This window comes from Pipistrellus hanaki (genome assembly GCF_964339955.1).
Source record: "Pipistrellus hanaki genome assembly, chromosome: 16".
NCBI classification, from domain to species: Eukaryota; Metazoa; Chordata; class Mammalia; order Chiroptera; family Vespertilionidae; genus Pipistrellus; species Pipistrellus hanaki.
This window is the reverse complement of record NC_140518.1, coordinates 30,798,514-30,817,592: the sequence shown is the minus strand read 5'-3', so window position 1 is coordinate 30,817,592 and position 19,079 is coordinate 30,798,514. Positions and strand designations below refer to the sequence as shown.

Genomic DNA, 19,079 nt, shown 5'->3' with positions numbered 1-19,079 from the left:
TTGTTCGGGTGAGGTGGAGGGTGGCAGGCAGGAACGAGGCCTGGGCTTGGGAAAGGTGAGGGGTATCAGCCGGACCACCGTGCCCTCCCGCTGGGATGTGAACTCCCCCCCGCCCACACACACACACACACACACACACACACACACTGGCACATAGATGCACGCAGCCTGCATTCTTCCTGCAGGGCCCTTAGCATCCCCAGCCCCACCCATTAGGACGTGGGCCTGAGCTTGGGGAGCAGAACAGCAGGCTCTGTGAAGGGACACCCAGCTTGGAAATGGGGATACACACACACACACACACACACACACACACACACACTACAGAATTTAGTCTGGGTTGTCCTTTTCTCCCAGACTCTTCCAAAACATGTCCAACCAGCCCTCCCCTTCTCTGTCCAGAGGAAAGCTGGCCTCAGACAGGAGGACCTGGTCAGGGAAGGCAGAACCTCCTAGCTTTCATCATCGCCCTGCAGTTTTCTTTGCGGCCTCTCGTCTGTGCCTCTGGAAGAGGGAGTTCTGCCATAAAGAGTCCCCTGCCCTCCTCTTCCACCCATTCTCTTCAAAATAAAAATAATGGCAGCTCTCACTGCTGTAGAAACAGAAGCTCGGCGGATATGGAGTTGGGTAGAAGAGCTGGTTTGGGCCGCAGGAATGGCCTTCAGTTCGTTTTGGGGCGGGAAAGAGGAGGAAGACAGCACAGGGCCCCGGAGCGGCAGCTGTGTAGGACTGTGTGTGCTTTATGAACACACTGGTACACAAGGACTGCGGAGCGAGGCCGCCTGGGCTCAGGTCCTGTCTCTGCTGCTCACCAGCAGGCGGCCTTGGGCAAATCATTAGATTTCCCTGTGCCTCATATTCCTCCTCTGTAAAATAATAATAACAGTCGCACTTTCCTTCTAAGATTGTTTTGAGGATTAAATGAAACAATAATATAAATCACTTAGAATAGTATTATCATCATCATTGTTAATCTGTCTCCGAGTGCTTGGGGGTTTGATGAGTCCTTTGCCCGCAGGCCTGTTAGCGGTTCACTCTGCTGGGCAGGGTCGGGGGAGAGAGGGGTGCCTTCCAGGCGGACGTAGGGAAGTTAGGCTCAGACTGGTCCCCACGGCCAGTCACCGCAGAGTGGGGTTGTGTTGCCCTGAGCTTCCAGTCTGTGTCGATGCCAGATGCCAGTCTCTAAAACAGTGCTGCTTCCTTGAGTCCGATTCTTGGCTGATGCCAGTACCTTTGGGACGCCAGACTTCTCTCTGCCTGCTTGTTTTCCAGTTGAACAGACTTGACTTTCCTGTGATCTCCCTTCACACCTGTCCTGCCTCCGACAGCCCTTCTGGGTGAAGGCTGAGCGGGTGCTGAGGGCAGAGCTGAGCGACGGAGCAGACGCAGCCTCCGCCTGCCAGGCCGGGGTCTGATGCCCCGGCTCCTTTCACACACACACACACACACACAGCTCGCCCAGGCGCTCCCACTGGGTTTTCTAACAACGGTAGCAAAACCTCCCAAATGAAGTGCCTGTAACAGGTAGAATGTAACAGACCCACACCCTTTTCCCTCATCCTCCTCTGCCTCCCTCCCCGCCATGGAGACAGGGCTGGGGGAGCTTGTCTCCGTCACGGCAAGCACGCCCAATGTCCTTTCTCCGTCATGTCCTCCTTCCCTGCTTCCTCGTTTGGTTCATCCAAGTGGCGACACGGGAAGGTGCCGGTTTATGGTCCCGCTGCCCCGTGGCCGGACTCCTGCACGCTGCTCAGGGTGAGGCTTCACTGGCCTTATTTGCCCTGGAAATGCCAGGGTTCTGCTCCGACCTCCCCCTCCTGAGCGTTACTGTCAGAGGACCTAGCAGCGGGCGATGTGGGGAAGCCCTCAGGCCACTGCATTCCAGATGCCTTACCCGGCCTGGTCCAGAGGCTCCAGGAACAAGGAGTGATTGTGTGGCTCTGAGAGGCTTTCTTCCCAGCCTGGAGGCCTGGGGTGGGGGCTGGCTTCCAGTCAGCCTCCCCTCTTCAGCTTCTCTGCACCGGGCTTCCGCTCCCAGGCTGGGTGTTCACTTGCGGTGGCTACAGCCCCCTCCCCCATGTCTTTCTGGGGCCTGGGGGTCAAGGCCAGGCGCACGGGGGCAGAGGTGGGAAAGAAGGCGGGTCAGGGGCAATACCGGAAGGAGTCTTTGGCCAGGATGGCCAGGACCAGCTGGAAGGGGATCTTCTGGGCCGGATGGACTTCTGCAAAGGTGGACGTGTCCCATAGTCTGTGACTTCCAACGTGGTAGCCATCAGCCACATGTGGCTATCAAGCACTTGAAAGGTGGCCAGTGTGCCTGAGGAACTGAATTTTAAACGTTATTTGATTTTGATTGAATCAGGAAGAATAGCATTGCTTCTATTTAACTTCAATGTGTGTTTTTATTTTTTAAAATATATTTTTATTGATTTCAGAGAGGAAGGGAAAGGGGGAGAGAGAGAAACATCAATGATGAGAGAGAATCATTGATTGGCTGCCTCCTGCACGCCCCCTACTGGGGATGGAGCCTGCAACACGGGCATGGGCCCTTGACCCCAGCATCAAACCGGGGACCTTTCAGTCTGAAGGTCAACGCTCTATCCACTGAGCCAAACCGGCTAGAGCAGTGGTCAGCAAACTGCAGCTCTTGAGCCACATGATGCTCTCTGGCCCCTTGAGTGTGGCTCTTCCCCAAAATACCACGTGCGGGCGCACACGTACAGTGTGATTGGAACTTCATGACCCACGCGCAGAAGTCAGTTTTCGGCTTTCAACAGAAATTTCATTCGTTGTCCTGTTGATATTTGGCTCTGTTGACTAATGAATTTGCCTACCACCAGGCTAGGGCTTAACTTCAATTCAAATAACCACACGTGGCCAAAACCGGTTTGGCTCAGTGGATAGAGTGTCAGCCTGTGGACTTTAGGGTCCCGGGTTCGATGCCAGTCAAGGGCATGTTCCTTGGTTGCGGGCTCATCCCCAGTAGGGGGTGTGCAAGAGGCAGCTGATCGATGTTTCTCTCTCATCGATGTTTCTAACTTTCTATCCCTCTCCCTTCCTCTCTGTAAAAAATCAATAAAATATATATATTTTTTAAAAATAACCACACGTGGCTCATGGCTACCATATTAACTTAGCACAGCCCTAGCTAGCTCTCCGCAAAGACACTGCGAACTGCTCTTGAAGGCTTGCCGCTTGCAGCCGCCCCGGTGAGTCTGGGAGGGTGGCATTTTCCCTTCCTTTCCTGGAGGAAGTCTGTCCTCTCTGGCAATTTCTCCACTTCACCAACTCTGGCATCCTGATGCCCCAGAGCCAGCAGGGCCCTGGCTGCGAGCCACCGCAACTGGGGCAGTGCCCCCGCTCGCCAGGCGTGTTTCCCGCCCAGCGCCGTGGCACAGGTGCGCACATGCCCCGGTGGGTTTGGCCGGGCTGCTACGGCGGGGGTGGCGGGTTGGTAGGAAAAGTTAGAAGCGTTTGCTTCTTCCTTCCTGCTTCTGTGGAGACTGGGTTTGTGCTGTATTTTTACCTCAAAGAGTTCCCAAAACAGGCCCAAGGGGGGCCTCCGGCAGAGAACACACAGATCCTCACACGCTTAGTGAATGCCCAGCGTTCGGAGGAGCCTGAGGCTGGCCTGAAGCCCCTGCTTTGGGAACAAGCACCACAGGCCTCAGTTCTCACCCTCCTGGTGTGACGGCAGAAAGCAGGTCGGAGGGAAGCGATAAATGGAACGCACTCGGAGGTTCGGAAAAGGACTGTTTATTCCGATACTGCCGGCAGAAAGGGAGAGCAGCAGGTCATCCACAAAAATCTGCTCTGCCACCCCCATAAACCAGCTGCTTATACACTGGGTGGCCAGATTATTATGATCTCTGAACGCATAATAATCTGGCAACTCAGTACACACACACACACACACACACACACACACACACGTGTGTGTGTGTGTGTGTGTGTGTGTGTTTCCCCGAAAATAAGACATCCTCCGAAAATAAGACCTACTTACAGGTTTCCTTCTGAGTGAAATAAGACATCCCCCGAAAATAAGGCCCCCCCTAGGCTAAACATGAGAGATTTGGTCCACTGATTCTGAAAGAAATGGAGTCACAAGAAATTCACCAGGAAATTCAGGAATTGGATTGTTATGATGATGTTCCAGAAGATGATGACATGATTGTCATTGAATAAATGAGTAAATTCTTGATACTAGGATTCACAGTTTGTCTGGTTTGTGTTGACAACTACCGTACTACCGTACCGTATACAGGTAATAAATTTCCTTTATTTTCATTTAACAATAAATGTGTACTGTATTCTTCTTCATGGAAAAATAAGACATCCCCTGAAAATAAGACCTAGCACATCTTTGGGAGCAAAAATTAATATAAGACACTGTCTTATTTTTGGGGAAACAGGGTATAGAGGCCCATTGCATGATATCTGTGCAAGAATAGGCCTTCCTTCCCCTGCTTTGCTCCTGACCTCCCGGGAGCTGGCAAGTCCTGTAGCTCCTCCACCCCCAGCCCCGCCTAGCCACTCTGCACCTGCATATGCAAATAAAACCGCCATTTTTGTTGGTTAATTTGCATATTCCCAGTTGGCTGTGTGTGTAAGGGAGGTACAGTCAATTTACATGTTTGTCTATTATTAGGTAATATATATATATATATATTCGCCGAAACCAGTTTGGCTCAGTGGTAGAGCGTCAGTCTGCGGACTGGAGGGTCCCAGGTTCGATTCTGGTCAGGGGCACGTACGTTGGTTGCGGGCACATCCCTGGTACGGGGTGTGCAGGAGGCAGCTGGTCAGTGTTTCTTTCTCATCAACGTTTCTAGCTCTCTATCTCTCTCCCTTCCTCTCTGTAAAAAATCAATTAAAATATTTTTAAAAATTAAAAAAAAAAAAATATATATATATATATATATTAGAGGCCTGGTGCATGAATTTGTGCATGGGTGGGGTCCAGCCAGCCTGGCCAGGGGGAGGGGACATGGTTGGTTGGCTGACCTGCCTGCTTCCTGGTTGAGGGGACAATTTGCATATTAGCCTTTTATTATATAGGATTATTATATAGGATATACACTGAGTGGCCAGATTATTATGCTCAGAGATCATAATAATCTGGCCACTTAGTGTATAGCGTAGGACACAGATTATACAGGGAAATTGGATTATAGGCATGAGGAAGTAGGAGGCCTGAGTGGGACTCCTATGTTTGAGCAACAACCATGTTAATCTTTCCGTGAGAAAGGACGCATTCCAAGGTTGACTCCCAGGTCCCCAGGGCATACAACTCCCAGCCAGGTGAGAACCTCCCCTCTTTAACCAACACAAGGCAACCATGGGTAACAGGGCATGATCAATATTTCCCACAACCATAGCCAGTCCCCAATATTCCTTTCTTCCCCCTAGAAGACCTTATCGATATTTTATTTAAATCGGTGTGGCTAACCCTTAAACTGGGTTTCCTAGTTTCCTCCTGTGGAAATGGAGAAGCGTTGTCATTTATGTGGAAAAGAGAACAACGCTTTGTCACGTTTATCCTCTCCTGTCTGCCAGAGAGGGTGGGGATGGGACTCGCCTGCAGTAGACTCAGAACTGACCCAAGGAGGATTATGGGAAACGGTCCTCAGGGCCGGCCCTTGGCTTTGGGCCTTGTGGGAGCTTGAGGAAGCAGAGGCAGCTTGGAAATCCCCAGGGCGATGAGGAAATCCCCAGCAGCTGAAGAATCCTCAGGGACCCGAGGGCTACACGAGCTCCCAGCACCTAACTCTGAAGGGACAGACTCCTGGTCTTCGCAGAGAATACAAGCCCAGACATCCCCGTGTGGGCTCTGTGTCATGAGATGGTGTGGTGTCACCAGGCTCTGAGTGGACCTTTGGGTGCGCCCAGGCAGGGCTGTGTGGAGTGGGGAGCCCTAAGCTTCAGGAATCACCTCTGGGGCTGGCCACCCCAGTCCACTGACCTTCCTGCTTGTCCCAGACCTCTGCCCACCACACAGGTTCAAAGCATCTCTGGAGTCTTTGGTTTATTCCTGTAGTCATCCATGCATTCATTTTATTCCATCCCCACGCATTTACTGAGTGCCTACCATAGGAAGGGCTTTGGGGATGAAGCCGTGATAAAAGCAAAGTCAGCACTGAGCTCATCTTTGCCTCTTCTGGCCCTACCCTCCGGGGTAAAGCCAGAGGCTATCTTGCAGCTGGCCCCGGGGCCCTCAGCCTGGAGCTCTCAGGGGCCCCTCCAGGGGCAAGAAAGGAATATTGGGGACTGGCTATGGTTGTGGGAAATATCGATCATGCCCTGTTAATCATGGTTGCCTTGTGTTGGTTAAAGAGGGGACGTTCTGACCTGGCTGGGAGTTGTACACCCTCAGGACCTGGGAGTCAACCTTGGAATGTAGTCCTTTCTCACGGAAAGAGCTCAGGGGGACGCCTCTTGGAGGTGGGACCCGGAGCCAGCCCCGCGGAGGTGGAATCCTGTGGCCTCGGCCTCGGTGCGGGCCGGTGAGAAGGGGCGGCCCGCCCTCTGCTGGGCTCCGGCGGCGCTGCAGGGCGGGTGCAGCCCGGGGTTCCAGCGCATGTGCCGCCCGGCCCTGCCCTCAGCCCCGCCCCTGCGCCGGCCGGCGGGCGGGGCCGGGTGGCACCGGCGCCCTGTGGGCCTGGAGCCGGCGGGCGCTCTGCGGCCTTTGGCCTGTCTGCCCCAAGGTCCAGAGTGCCCGGGCCCCGCTCTGGGCATGCGTCTTTCGCCCAGACAGCCTTCCTCCCTCCTTCCCTTCCCTGGGGCCACCCCTAGGCTTCTTCCAGGGGGTCATCTGTCCCCTTCCACTTTGGTACCCACTGGTCATCTGGTCAGCAGTGCCCAGTAAAATCTCAAAATTAAAAAATAAAAATTTGATACCTCCATGGGTACCAGGCACTTCTACTAAAACTGGCACTTCGTAAAAAAGAAGATATATGTTACCCACCAACCACCAAACAAAGAAGGGATAAAGGGCAATCCTTCTTTAGAGACAGGTGGGCACGGCTGGGGGACCCAGAGCATGAACTGTCACCCCGGTGGTGGGGAGCCCTCCTCCCCCAGGAGTGCCCCCGCCCTCCTCAGCCCCGGGAGCTGAGTGCTTGAAACCCGACACCCCAACTTCCCCAGATAAAGAGTTCTATTCGTGACATTCTATACATTGCAAATTAGTAGTAACACAAGCACCAGTTAGTGTTCATGTACGGAGGCAGTGTTTATGGTCTTTTTTTAAAGGGGTTTTGATTCAGAGAGGAGCTAGTGAGACCAATGGGGTCAGAGAAGTGTCCTTTTGTTAGGATGTTAATGAGGAACTCAGCCTCAATGTTTTCTAGACGCTGCCCCTCTACATCAGCCTCTAGGAGCTCGCAGTCTCCTAGGGAGGAGGCTGGAAAAGAAGCAGCGCTGTGCTGCCCCACGGTGTTCACCTTGAGGTATTACAGGGCACTGCTAGTTGAACAAGGAAAAGATTCTTTCACTTCTCAGAACCTCCTTGTCTAGCCTGGCCCCAACTCTGCTCAGCCACCGCGTGCCCGGCCCCGTGCCTGAAACATCCAAGGGCCTTTGACCCAGCCCACCCTCCCCCTCCCACCAACGTGGGACAGCAGAGGAGTTGACGTTATAAGTCTGTCCGGATATCCCTTTGTTCCCCGTTCTGTTCCATCTGGCTTACTGGATCTGTACCTTCCCGATCAGTTAGTTACATCCAAGGGATTTTATTTATTTATTTATTTATTTATTTATTTATTTATTTATTTATTTATTTATTTTAAAAAATATATATATATTTTATTGATTATTTTTTTTTTTTTACAGAGAGAAAGGGAGAGGGATAGAGAGAAACATCGATGAGAGAGAAACATCAACCAGCTGCCTCCTGCACACTCCCCACTGGGGATGTGCCCGCAACCAAGGCACATGCCCTTGGCCGGAATCGAACCTGGGACCCTTGAGTCCGAAGGCCGACTCTCTATCCACTGAGCCAAACCGGTTAGGGCCAAGGGATATTTATTTATTGAACACTAACCGTGTGCCTCGTGCTGGGGAGTGGGGTGAGACCTAACAGAGGTAGGAAATGGTCCCCGCTGTCCAGGGAGAGAAGGCTTAAACGAACGACACAAAGAGATTACTATCCAAGCGTTCGTTGATGCTGTGTAGTCATGACATGTACATCTTACACGCCAATACATTCAAGGATCTGTTTGTATAATAAGCCCTATTACTGTAATCTAAAATTATAAACATTGTATTTTGCGTGTGTTTGTTATAAGCTGTCCTTGGTGGCATACATGATGCCTTTATGCAGAATATGTAGAACAGTATCTACAGAACCATGTGTTTTTGAGCAGTTAAGGGATTTTTAACTATAGGGTAATTTTGACTATGTTCTATGTTTGCCTAACACGCTGACTTTAGCATCTAACCCCGTGTAGTGTGTGACTCCACTGTAAATGGAGCACCCTATTGAGTGTAATCAAGAACCACCAGGTGTAAGTGGTGATGTTTAGGTATAGACACTGAGTGCTGTGGTGTTTAATTAGCCTTTACCTACAATTTACCTGGTGCGTACATGTGTTTTCTTTTAAAATTCTCGTAGCCCCACCCCTCAAAAAGAGGAAACTCCAAGAGGCCGAGCTGGGACTCAGACCCAGGTGTGTCTGACTGTGAGTCGATGCTTTTGCACTATGTTACCACGCAGGCCCTGGGGTTCAGGGAAGGCTCCAGAAAGGAGGGGAGACTCGAGATGGACTTGGAGAGGTGGGAAGGGTTGAGAAGGGAGAGGGGCTGGAGGAGAGGCATGTATATATACGTCTAAGCTCCAGGGGTGATGAGGGCAGGGGCCTGTGGGAAGGTCAATCTGGGAGAGTGCGAGCCGGGAGTGTGCGATGGGCCGGGGAGGAGATGGAGAAGGGACGGTGAAGTGCCAGGAGGGGCTGGGTTGTGGCTGGCCTTGGAGGCAAGCCGAGGGGCCTGAGTGTGTCTGGCCGGCTGTGGGAGGGACCCCAAGAACCACAGGTTGAGCTTATTAAAGGCCTGGCCCAGGCCCTGAGCTAGCACCGACCTTTGAGCAGCAGAGGGACTGGTCCACTAAGGAAGGTGAACCTGGTGTGAGATGATCTCCATCACCTCAGAGGCAGAACTGACAGGATCTGGTCATCGGAACTGAAAAGAGGAGTGGCTGGGCACATGGTCAGTGGTCATTCAGAACCAGACTCTGCGGACACAGGGACCCCTCCTCACCCAGAAGCCGTCTTCTAGACTCTAGCATCGAGAGGACTGCCGAACGGCAGGTGGGCCCAGGGAGACCCTCGTGCTGCCACAGTAGCGGACACCACGTCTGCGTGTGCACGCCCGGGCCCTTCACTCACGGGAGGGCCTGCCGTCTCGCGGACACCCTCCTGGTTCTGCTCTGGACTCTGATCCCCGGGCTTGGCTATCTGGTTTCCTAACCTTTGGCAGAAACAGCGTATTATAAGGAAGTGAGACTGCCGGAGACAGGCCTGCTGACAGGCAGAGTGACAGGGGCAGGGGACAAAAGAATGAAAAAGCAGATATCCAGACACAGGGGGTGTCTGGCCTGCCTCACACGGGCATGCAGCAAGGGCTCCCGCCGACGGGGCGTCTGGAGAGGGCTGGGTCCTGGGAGAGGGGCTGGCGGGTGGCGGGGCAGAAGCCGGGCTGGGGAGCCGGGAGCCATCGCAGTGGGGACAACATGCCCTTGGGACGGGATGGAGTGGAGACGATTGGGTTCAAGAGGGGAATACGGGAGTTTTTGAGAGGTCTGAGATGAGCTCAGAGTGTTTTTCTCAGGAAAGAGAGTCTATAAAATGTTATTTTTTATGGTCGTAAGTAGTAACAGAATTTAGAATTTAGGAAACGACTCAAGATAGAAAATGTTTTGTTCCTTAAAGGGGGGAGGCGTTAGTTACCTAGAAATTTTGCTTATGACGCACCTTCTCCACTTATACCCCCCCCCCCTTAATGATCACAGGTAGATAACAGTTAAAACGTATTGAAAGCGATTGTGCTGGATCCTGTTCTTAGCGCTTTGCAAGTACTGACTCATTACCCCCCACAGTAACCCTATGTGGTAGATGCTGTTATGTTTCCTGTTTTCCAGGTGAAGAAACTGTAGCACAAGGTTAAGTTTGTGTAGTTTACTGAATGGAAGACCAAAGAATGGACCAGGCAGTTTGCCTCTGGAGGTCTCACTAACAACCATGAATAATCCCTTCAAAACAGTGGTTCTCAGAATCCCCCCAGAGGCCTGGCTAAAACACAGATCCTGGCCCTGGCCAGTGTGGCTCAGTCGGTTGGTTGACGTCCCATGCACCAAAAGGTTGCTGGTTCAATTCCTGGTCAGGGCACATGCCCAGGTTGCAGGCTCAACCCCTGGTAGGGGGTGTGCAGGACTCTCTCTCTCTCCCTTTCTTTCTCTCTCTCTCTCAAAATCAATACAAAATAAAATAAAATAAAAAACACACATACTGGCCCTGTAACCAGAGGTTCGCTCTCAGTGGGTCTGGGCGGGGCCCTGGAGTTCGCATGTCTAGTAAGTCCCCAGGTGATGTGATGCTACAGATGTGGGAGCCAAAGCTCCTTCCCTCCCTGGGATCTCAGCAGAGCCATGCTAATCGTGTACGAGTCACGCACTATAATCCTTTTACAGACGAGGGACGTTTATGTCACCTGCCCACCGCCACAGCGGGCTTTACAGCTAAGTCATCCATTCCTGCGCTGACTCACTCATTGACTGAACAAATGGGCACCTCGGCAGGAGGCCTCATGGTGGCTGCATGCGAGAACCACCTGGGGGCGCTTTAAAAAAACACACCCAATGCCCACGCTAATTAAATCAGAGACAGGGAGCGTGTGTGTGGTGGTGAGAGGACCCAGGCCTCAGCGTTTTTAAAGCCCCCCAGGGGATTTCAGAGTGCAGCTGAGGCTGGCACCGTTGTGTCCAGAAAGCAGTGGGGATGGGAGGACGGGGACGCACTGGGCACCCCAGGAGGGCCAGGCCGTCTCCCGGGAGGACACACGGCCCCTGGAAAGCGGAGCCGGGAGCCCCGTGTCTGTGGGCCCCGTGTGGTTGTGCTTGTAGGGCGGTAGGCAGGAGGCAGAGCTGGGCTGCGGTGCTCCAGGGCAGGGGGTGCAGCCCTGTTACAAGGAAAGCATCCTGTTTGCCCACTGGGCTCCCGGGACCGGCGGGGTGACAGGCCTGGGGTCTCGAGCACTCTGGTCGCACCCTGGTGAGGAGCCAGCTCTGCTCCCGGCCTTCCAAGCACCACCCCACCCCCAACTTTTTCATTTTTCCCCCCCTCAGAGGAAGGAGGCGATGCCTGTCTCCTTTTCTCTGCAGAGCCGAGAGCTTCTGAGACGGCTTCGAAAGACCTGCCTTTTGACTCCTTCCCCCCGGCTCCCGGCTCCCGGGTCGGCCTCTCTGGTGGGGCTGGGTGTCGTGGGATGCTAACTGGAGAGCTGGGGCCACAGGGTCTCTTCCTGAGGAGCCCTGGCTTTCCCCAGCAGCCGTTGCTCATGGGCCAGACACCCACGATTCCCTCTGTCTTCAACGCCAAGGCCCACCCGCCGCTGTGCCCGCGCAGACGCTGGCTGTGGGGAGAGGGATGTGTGCAGAGGGCAGTGGATTCCACGCGTGTCCCCGGTGCATTCATTACAGCGAGGCAGCCCCGGGGGCCTCCGACCGACAGTGCGGGTCTCTGCCCCAGGCGGCCGGCTGCCGTCCGGGCACGGGGTGCAGTGCCCTCTGGGTTGTATCGGGAGCCACATTAGAGGCCGGGAGCCACATCAGAGGCCGGCGTGGCCTCCACCGCAGGAACTGGATGGCTGGGGTGAGCCTGCGGTTTGTGTGTTCGTGAGAACATTGCTGTGATAGAGTGTTCTTGTGTGCTGGCCTGTGTGTGTGTGTGCGTGTGTGTGTGTGTGTGTGTACATGAAGGCGCATGTGCTTGTCCTGACCCTGGCCTGTGGGGCCGGGGGCTGCAGGTCTCAAATTCCTCTGCTATTTTTAGGGGCCATATCAGCTCAGCTGTCTGGAGGCTCGGGTGTGTGTCGGTAGGAAAGTCCCTCTCTCCCTGCCCCTGGCCCCTAACCCTCCACCACCGCCTGCCCCCCACCCTGTGCCTTTCCTCCGCGGGCCTCCGCTGTCGCCCTCCTCCTCCAGGCGGCACACCTGGCGCCCGCAGTCCTCCGGCCGCTCCTGCCTCCGCGGCTCCCGCCAGGCCGGGCATCGGGCCCTCCGGACGGGAGGGGCGGGGAGGGAGGGGCGCAGGGGCGGGGCTGCGGCCGGGGCTATTTTGAGCTGCTAACGGAGCGGCATCGGAGAAGAGACTCCTCACTCTGGGCTGCTCCCGGCCAGGCCATGCGGGTGAGTGTCCCTCTGACCCCCCACCCTGGGGACGTCCCCGGCTCCTCAGGCCGTTTCCTCCTTGAGGAAAGGAGGGGCCCGTCTGTGATCTCCCGGGACGTGGCTGGAGGCGGTGAGGAGGGAGGGAGAGGCAGCCTCGGGTCTTCTCTCCGAGCCGCTGGGCGGCGGGGAGTCACTCAGCCCCGGCAGCCTCACACTGCTCCGCGGCCGGCGAGGGGCCAGGCTGCGTCTGAGCCTCCGCGCCCTGGGGCCGTGCCAGCCGCCCCGCAGGCGGTGACACGCCTCCCCACAAACCACCAGGGCCCGGGGCCTCCACTCCTCCGGGCACTGGTTACTGCCAGAGTCCAGAACCCCAGGCCCCCCGGGCTTTGGAAGTCCTGTCCCCTGCTTTGTGTGGCCAGGACAGCCCTCTGCCCCCTGTCCCTCCTGGCAGACAGGACAGAGCGGCGTGAGGGGGGTCCTTGGGGTAGCGTGCGGCCTCTCCTCCCACCATCCCAGAGAGTGGACTCAGCACTGCCTCCTCCGTGTCTGTGGATGGGACACTTCGCAGGGGTGGCCTTTGGGTCTGTTTTCTAGCAGGGGAGTAAGTTCCTTTAAAAAGCGAGTGAGGAGAGCCATGACTGCCTGCGTTCCCCCCACGCCGCCAAGGGTGAGGCTTTCAGTTGTGTCAGCAGTTGGCAGAGTGTGGGCTGGCCTGGCCTGGCGTGGAGGTGCAGCAGGAGCCTGAGCTGTGCCCCTGAGCATTGGTATCTGTCGGTGCCCAAGGTCTGCCCTGCCCGGGCCATAACTCTGGCACCAGGGTGGAGGTGTGTGGGCGGGTGGGGGTGGGCCTGAGAGGTGGGTGTTTCCTGGTCCAGCCCGCCCTGGGCCACCAGGGCTATGCTTTGGGGCCATGCACGATGATGGCCGCGCAGATGGCAGCGTGCCCTGCAGAGGGACAGCGAGTGTCCCCAGGGAAGAGGGGCCTCCAGCAGGGCCGGCCGGCCGTTAGCGGAGGAAACCCAGGCCCTCTGCAACTGCGGTGGCAGCAGGAAGCCATTCCCTGCACCTGCTTCCTCCTGGCTGCCTGGCAGGAGCTGCGCGCGCTGGGCTGCCCTGTTCCGCCCCAGGTCGGGGAGGGCCCAGCATGTCCCTGCCCAGCTCTTCTTCCTCTTCCTGTGCCTCAGGCCCCGCCCTGCAGAGCCCCTGCCCCTCCCCGGCCGCCCTGGGGGAAGCTGGTGGAGGAGCCGGTGTCTATGGAAACCCTGCTGTCTCCCCGGCCGTGGCTCGGGCAGGGGGTGCCATGGAAGGACCCAGGGCAGGTGACAGGGAGGTGGAGGCGGGGCCTGCTTCCGTCCCTTACCCGGAGCCCGGGAAGTTCTGGCCGGAGGACACACCTGAGTCCTGAGGTGGCACTTGCGGCCGTGAGGCGTGGGCACGTCATTTCTGGGCCTCCTTTGGCTCCTTTGTCCAGTAGGAATCACACCGGTACCTACTTCAGAGGGATGCCGTGGGGAGTACGTGAGGGGATGCATGGAAAGGGGTCAGCACAGGGCCTGGCACTTATAGTACCTGCTCCGTACAGGGCAACGTTTATTACTGTCACTTCCTGCTCCCCGCACCCCGACCTTTCCGTCAGCTGGTGGTGCTGGGCGGGGCCGGTCAGGGAGAGGCTCGCCTGGGACCTACCTTCTGCACCTCAGAATGTGCGTCCCAGAGCGTGCATGGATGTTGGCAGAGAGGAGAGGTGCCAAGTTCTCTTCTTCCGGGTAACACCCCCCACCCCTCTCTCAGGGCACCTGCTGCTCCTGGGAGCTGCAGGATGTAGGCACCCTGCATGGGCCCTTAGGCCTCGATGCATTTGTCCACGTGGGGCATTCCATGCCTACGGGTATCTGGTGGGTGGAATGGCCCTCCTGGGCGTATTCCTGCCTCCAGTCCCTCCTGCGAAGGGCTCAGAGGACGGAAAGCGAAGGGCAGACGGTCCTCGCTGGCCACGCAGAAGGTCAGGCCAGCCTGGCCCAGCCCCCTGAGCCGTGCAAGCCATCCATCCGGGGCTGCGCGGAGGGGGGCCCTCAGCACCTTTCTTGGGTTTCCTCCTCTTTGAGAGCAAATGCTTCTAGCTACTATGTATCCTCAGCATTTTTTTTTTTAATTGACTAGTCATCTTTACAGAAGAAATAAACATGAAGTAACCAATACATAAAATAGCATCTCTATGGTGTCTAATTCACACGGTTTACAGGATCATCATGGTCACTGTTGTATGTAGTTCCTAGTTTTCCTGATGGATGTTATTTTAGGTGAAGTGTTCCATGTGGTCCACATATTTGTTAGCACGTTGTACCAAAGCACCATGGTTAAGTAACCCCTAATGCTAGGCATTCCGGTTGCTTCCAATTGGGGCTCTTATATAGAGTGCATCTGTTAAAGTCTTCTCATGGATTTGTAGATTTCTTTCTTTCTTGCCCTTTAATTTTTAAAATTAAAAAATGTATATATATTGGGCCCAAACCGGTTTGGCTCAGTGGATAGAGTGTCGGCCTGCGGACTGAAGGGTCTCAGGTTCGATTCCGGTCAAGGGCATGTACCTTGGTTATGGGAACATACCCCGTAGGGAGTGTGCAGGAGGCAGCTGATCGATGTTTCTCTCTCATCGATGTTTCTAATGCTCTATTCTTCTCCCTTCCGCTCTGTAATAAATAAATAATTATATATATTGATTTGAGAGAGAGAAAGGGAGAAACATGGATTTGTTGTTTCACTTATTTATGCATTCGTTGTTTGTTCCTTGTATGTGCCCTGACCAGAGATCTAACCCACAGCCTTGGTGTATCGGGACCACACTCTTAACCATTGAGCTGCCCTGCCAAGGCCTCTCTTCCTTTCCTGAAGCCGCCTTATTGCACACACATTCCTGGAGGTGGGTGGCCAGGCCAGGCATGATGCGTCTCATGGCTCCCCAGGAGCTATCCGAGGCACGGAGTTTCCTGTCTATTCATTGTTGCTCAGTTGTTTTTCCCACTTCCCTGGGACTCGGGACGGGCAGGTGTGATTGTCCACAGTTCACAGGGACCCCCTGGCAGCACTGCGGTGCAACCAGCATTGAGGAAGTGTCCCCCACGGGATGGGTAAAAGAGAGCGCTGCCCGGGAGTAAACCGGAGTCCGGGGGACACTGTGGACACACTCAGAGCTCCCCAAGACCCATCCTGGTGGTGACTCCCAGTGCTGCCCATCACTGGCTCCGGGGCCTCAGCACGGTGCTCACCCTCTCAGGTTCCTTCTCTAGAAGGTGGGTGGTTGTGAGGACTAAGTGGAGACCACCTGGCTGACGGTGAGTATTCAGCGAGGATCGGTTTCTCTTCCCTTCCTCAAAAGAAGAGGCCAGACAGGCCCGAGAGGAGGGGGCGGGATGGCCAGGCCTCAGTGAGCGGTGGGGCCGAGGTGGGAGCTCCTTTTGCAAGCCCAGAGACTCCGTTTGGTTGCATTGGGCTCCGGGAAACACCGCACCTCCGAGCCATGCTTTCCGGCTTGGCCCCGCCGGCCCTCCGGAACCTTGCCGCTGATGCGGAATGTTAGCCGGAGTTGGCTGCTAAGGATGACTCCACCCCCCTGACCCGGCCTCGCACAGCAGGAAAGGTGACCTCTCTGGGAGCAGCACAGGCTTTGCAATCAGAGCGGCTTGGGTTCAAATCCCGGCTCAACCACTTATCCATCAGCTTTGTGGCTTAATCTCTTTCTGAGTTGTTGTTTTCCCCCTCATCAGTGAAATGGGAAGAATAATAATTCCCATGTCATGAGACCGTTGTAAAGTGTGGATTAGAAAATACACGTTAAATGCATGAACAGGGCGCATCTCACGGCAGGTGTCTCACATTCAGTAATTACTGTTGTTGTTGGAAACAGCCGAACTCTCTAGAGGGCGACCAGGCCAGGAAGAGGGGCCTTGCTCCACAGAGCCATTTGTTCCCAGCTCTGGGTCGGGGATGGTAGCAGAGCCATCGCCACCATCTTTGGGGCTGAGTTCCTATCTATAATAATCTATAGCTGGGACCGGTTTGGCTCAATGGATAGAGCGTCGGCTTGGGGACTGAAGGGTCCCGGGTTCGATTCCGGTCAAGGGCATGTACCTTGGTTGTGGGCATATCCCCAGTAGCAGGTGTGCAAGAGGCAGCTGATCGGTGACTCTCTCTCATCGATGTTTCTAACTCTCTATCCCTCTCCCTTCCTCTCTGTATTAAAATCAATAAAATATATATTTTTAAAAAAATAATAATCTATAATAATAAAAGTGTAATATGCTAATTAGACTGGACATTCTTCCGGATGTCCTTCCGTCCTCCCGGACGGAGCTGGGGCTTTGAGGGAAGCCTGGGTCCTGGGTGCCTGCTGGCGCTCAAGAGAAGCCCAGGTCCCAGGTGCCAGAGGAAAGCCGGTGCCAGCAGCCGGTGAAGGAAGGCCTCCCCTTGCAGGAATTCCGTGCACCGGGCCTCTCGTATTAGATAAAAACAGGCTGGTGTTGATCCTAAGCACATCGCTCCAGCGGTAAGGCAGAAAGAGAAATGCCCAGGCGATTCGGCACAAAAGCCACAGAGAGCGCTTCCTGGGGGAGAACCCCACATGTGTGCTCGGAGTGGTGTTTTAAGAACAGCTGATGCAGAGGCATCGGCCCGGTGTGAGCGGCCTGGCGGTCCTGCAGCCTGGGTGGACAGCCCCTTCCGCACGGAGAGGAAACCCCGAGCGGGAGGTCTGAGAACGGAGCGGTTCATTGAGCACACTTGTCTCCTGATGAGCTGCGCAGTAAGACAGAAACGTCAACAAAGCAAGTGAGAAACAGCAATTCTTTCATTTCCGCTGTCCCTTCGTTATGAGCAGTCATCAGAGCGAGCCGGTGCTTAAACCCCTCCGAGTTGAGTGGCTTCTTTGGACGAAGGCTCTCCTCGGACTGAGGCGGATCCTGCCCGTTGATCCTCAGAAGGAGCAGCTCCGGTTTCTAACCTCGGAGTGGGGCAGCTTTCCGTTCCGGGGCCTCTCGCCCCCGGTGGGGACGGTGTGTTGTAAGTAGAAGGCAGAGTGGCCAGGGCTCTGGGTTCCCTCCCAGGGCACAGGCCTGCAGCTTTGGTTCCCTGGTGAGGGCTTGAGGGCCTCTCCCCACCCAGACTCCGAGGGCTCCAGGCCTACGGACTGTAGCCATTGTCTAGACTGGCCCCGGCCCTGCTTCTACAGAGGCTCAGAGGGGTGAAGCGGCGTATGTGAGGGCAGGAAGTTCAAGGGCAGGAAGATCTGCGTCCATACCCCACGCTGCCTTCTCTCTCCTCTAATATTTTACTCCTTACTCCTCTCTGACCTTTTGAGCTTTGCAATCCTCCCTCCTCTGCTCCATCCCCTTCTCCCTCTGTTGCCCACAGTGTTCGCCCTGGCAGGCCCTGGCCTATAGGAAGACGCCAAGTCCCTGAGAGACCCTGCCCACCCCGTTTCTCCTCTGACCCAGGGTGCAGCAGGCTCCTCGGCGCCATGGCCTTTTCATCAAGGTTTGCCTTCTGGGAGCAAAAGGAAAGTTGGATTTCAAAACCTTTTGGCTTTTCCTCTGTGCTTGGCATGGTGTGTGCAGGAGACTGGCTTGTGAGAGAGGGAGCTTTGGAAACCAGAGATGGACCGGGGCATGTGTGCGTATTGGGGGGCTGGGGAGAGTGGCCGGGGGGTGGGGGGGGCAGTGAACACACTCCTGCCTGAATGGGCTCCTGTGCTGAGTCATGCTCCTCTCCCCAGCTCCACCTCGAGTAAGCTGAGCTGTCTTTTGTCCCTCGGGTGCCCCTCCATGTTAACCCTTCCACCCCCTTTCCAGCCCCCCAAGCCCTGCTGCTCTGACCCACCCCGGGAACATGGACTCCTATGGAGGGGCCCCTGGGGATGGCCTTGGCTCGGAGGCCTCGGAGCTGGGTCTCCCCGCGCCTGGGGGCTGTGGAGGGCGGGAGAAAGAGCCGGGCTGCCGGGGTCCAGAGGGCGACTCAGGCTGCAGAGCTGGGTGTGCCTCCGTTTGGTGATTGCACAGTCCCCAGCTGGGCCGTGACCTACACCAGGCAGAGCCCTCGGGCGGGGGAGGGGGCGGTGAGTCAGCCTCAGGCTAAATCCAGAGCTGAGCTCAGCGCTGGGCCTGGTGTCCCAAACGTTTGGGGGGAGAGCCAGTGTTTCCCCAATGCCTCGCCACTTGGGTAAGACGCTCGGGGTCCCGGGCTGGAGTCACCGGAGGGAGCCGGGCAGATCTGGTGCCGGTGAAGGATGCGGAGCGGACTGGGAGTCTGGGCCACCCCCGTGCCTGAGCTAACAGCACTGCGTGCGGCCATGCGTGTGTCTGCGAGGTGTGTGACGTTTGCCGTGCCTCTAACCTGCGTGCCCGGAGCATGAGCACCGTGTGTCCCTGGGGGTGGGGGCGGGTGAGGGGTGGGCATCGGTGGGGCAGCAGGCGCAGACCTACACTCTGCCACTCCTCTTGATCCCCTCCCCACCGGCCCCTCCCTTCCCTGTCTCTGCTCCAGTCCCGGTTTCTAAACCAGTAGATCCACGCTGGTGGGAAATGGCCGTTTCCCTCTGTCTGTGGCAGGATGAGCTGCCTTTGAAGCTCGAGCCCATTGAACACGGTTCTGTAGGCGAGATGCCGCTGTCACAGGGCAGCGGCCGTCCTGCGGGTCCGTGCCCGGG

General features: G+C 55.9%; 1 protein-coding gene across 15 annotated transcripts in view; it reads left to right on the top strand.

The window, feature by feature from the left end:
- MYO18A (myosin XVIIIA) overlaps positions 1–19,079 on the top strand; it is a 102,923-nt gene that overhangs the window by 25,261 nt on the left and 58,583 nt on the right. For 2 of the 15 annotated variants that reach the window (XM_084862816.1, XM_084862813.1), the window contains exons 1-2: positions 12,323–12,400; positions 17,789–17,934. The exons of 11 other annotated variants lie outside the window; for them this stretch is intronic. In XM_084862816.1, coding sequence (XP_084718942.1) covers positions 17,895–17,934 — 40 coding nt within the window. In that variant the 5' untranslated portion in view covers positions 12,323–12,400; positions 17,789–17,894. Of the gene's footprint in view, positions 1–12,322; positions 12,401–17,788; positions 17,935–18,603; positions 18,740–19,079 lie in introns of those variants that run through there. 2 more of the 15 variants (XM_084862802.1, XM_084862815.1) reach the window with 2 other exon arrangements.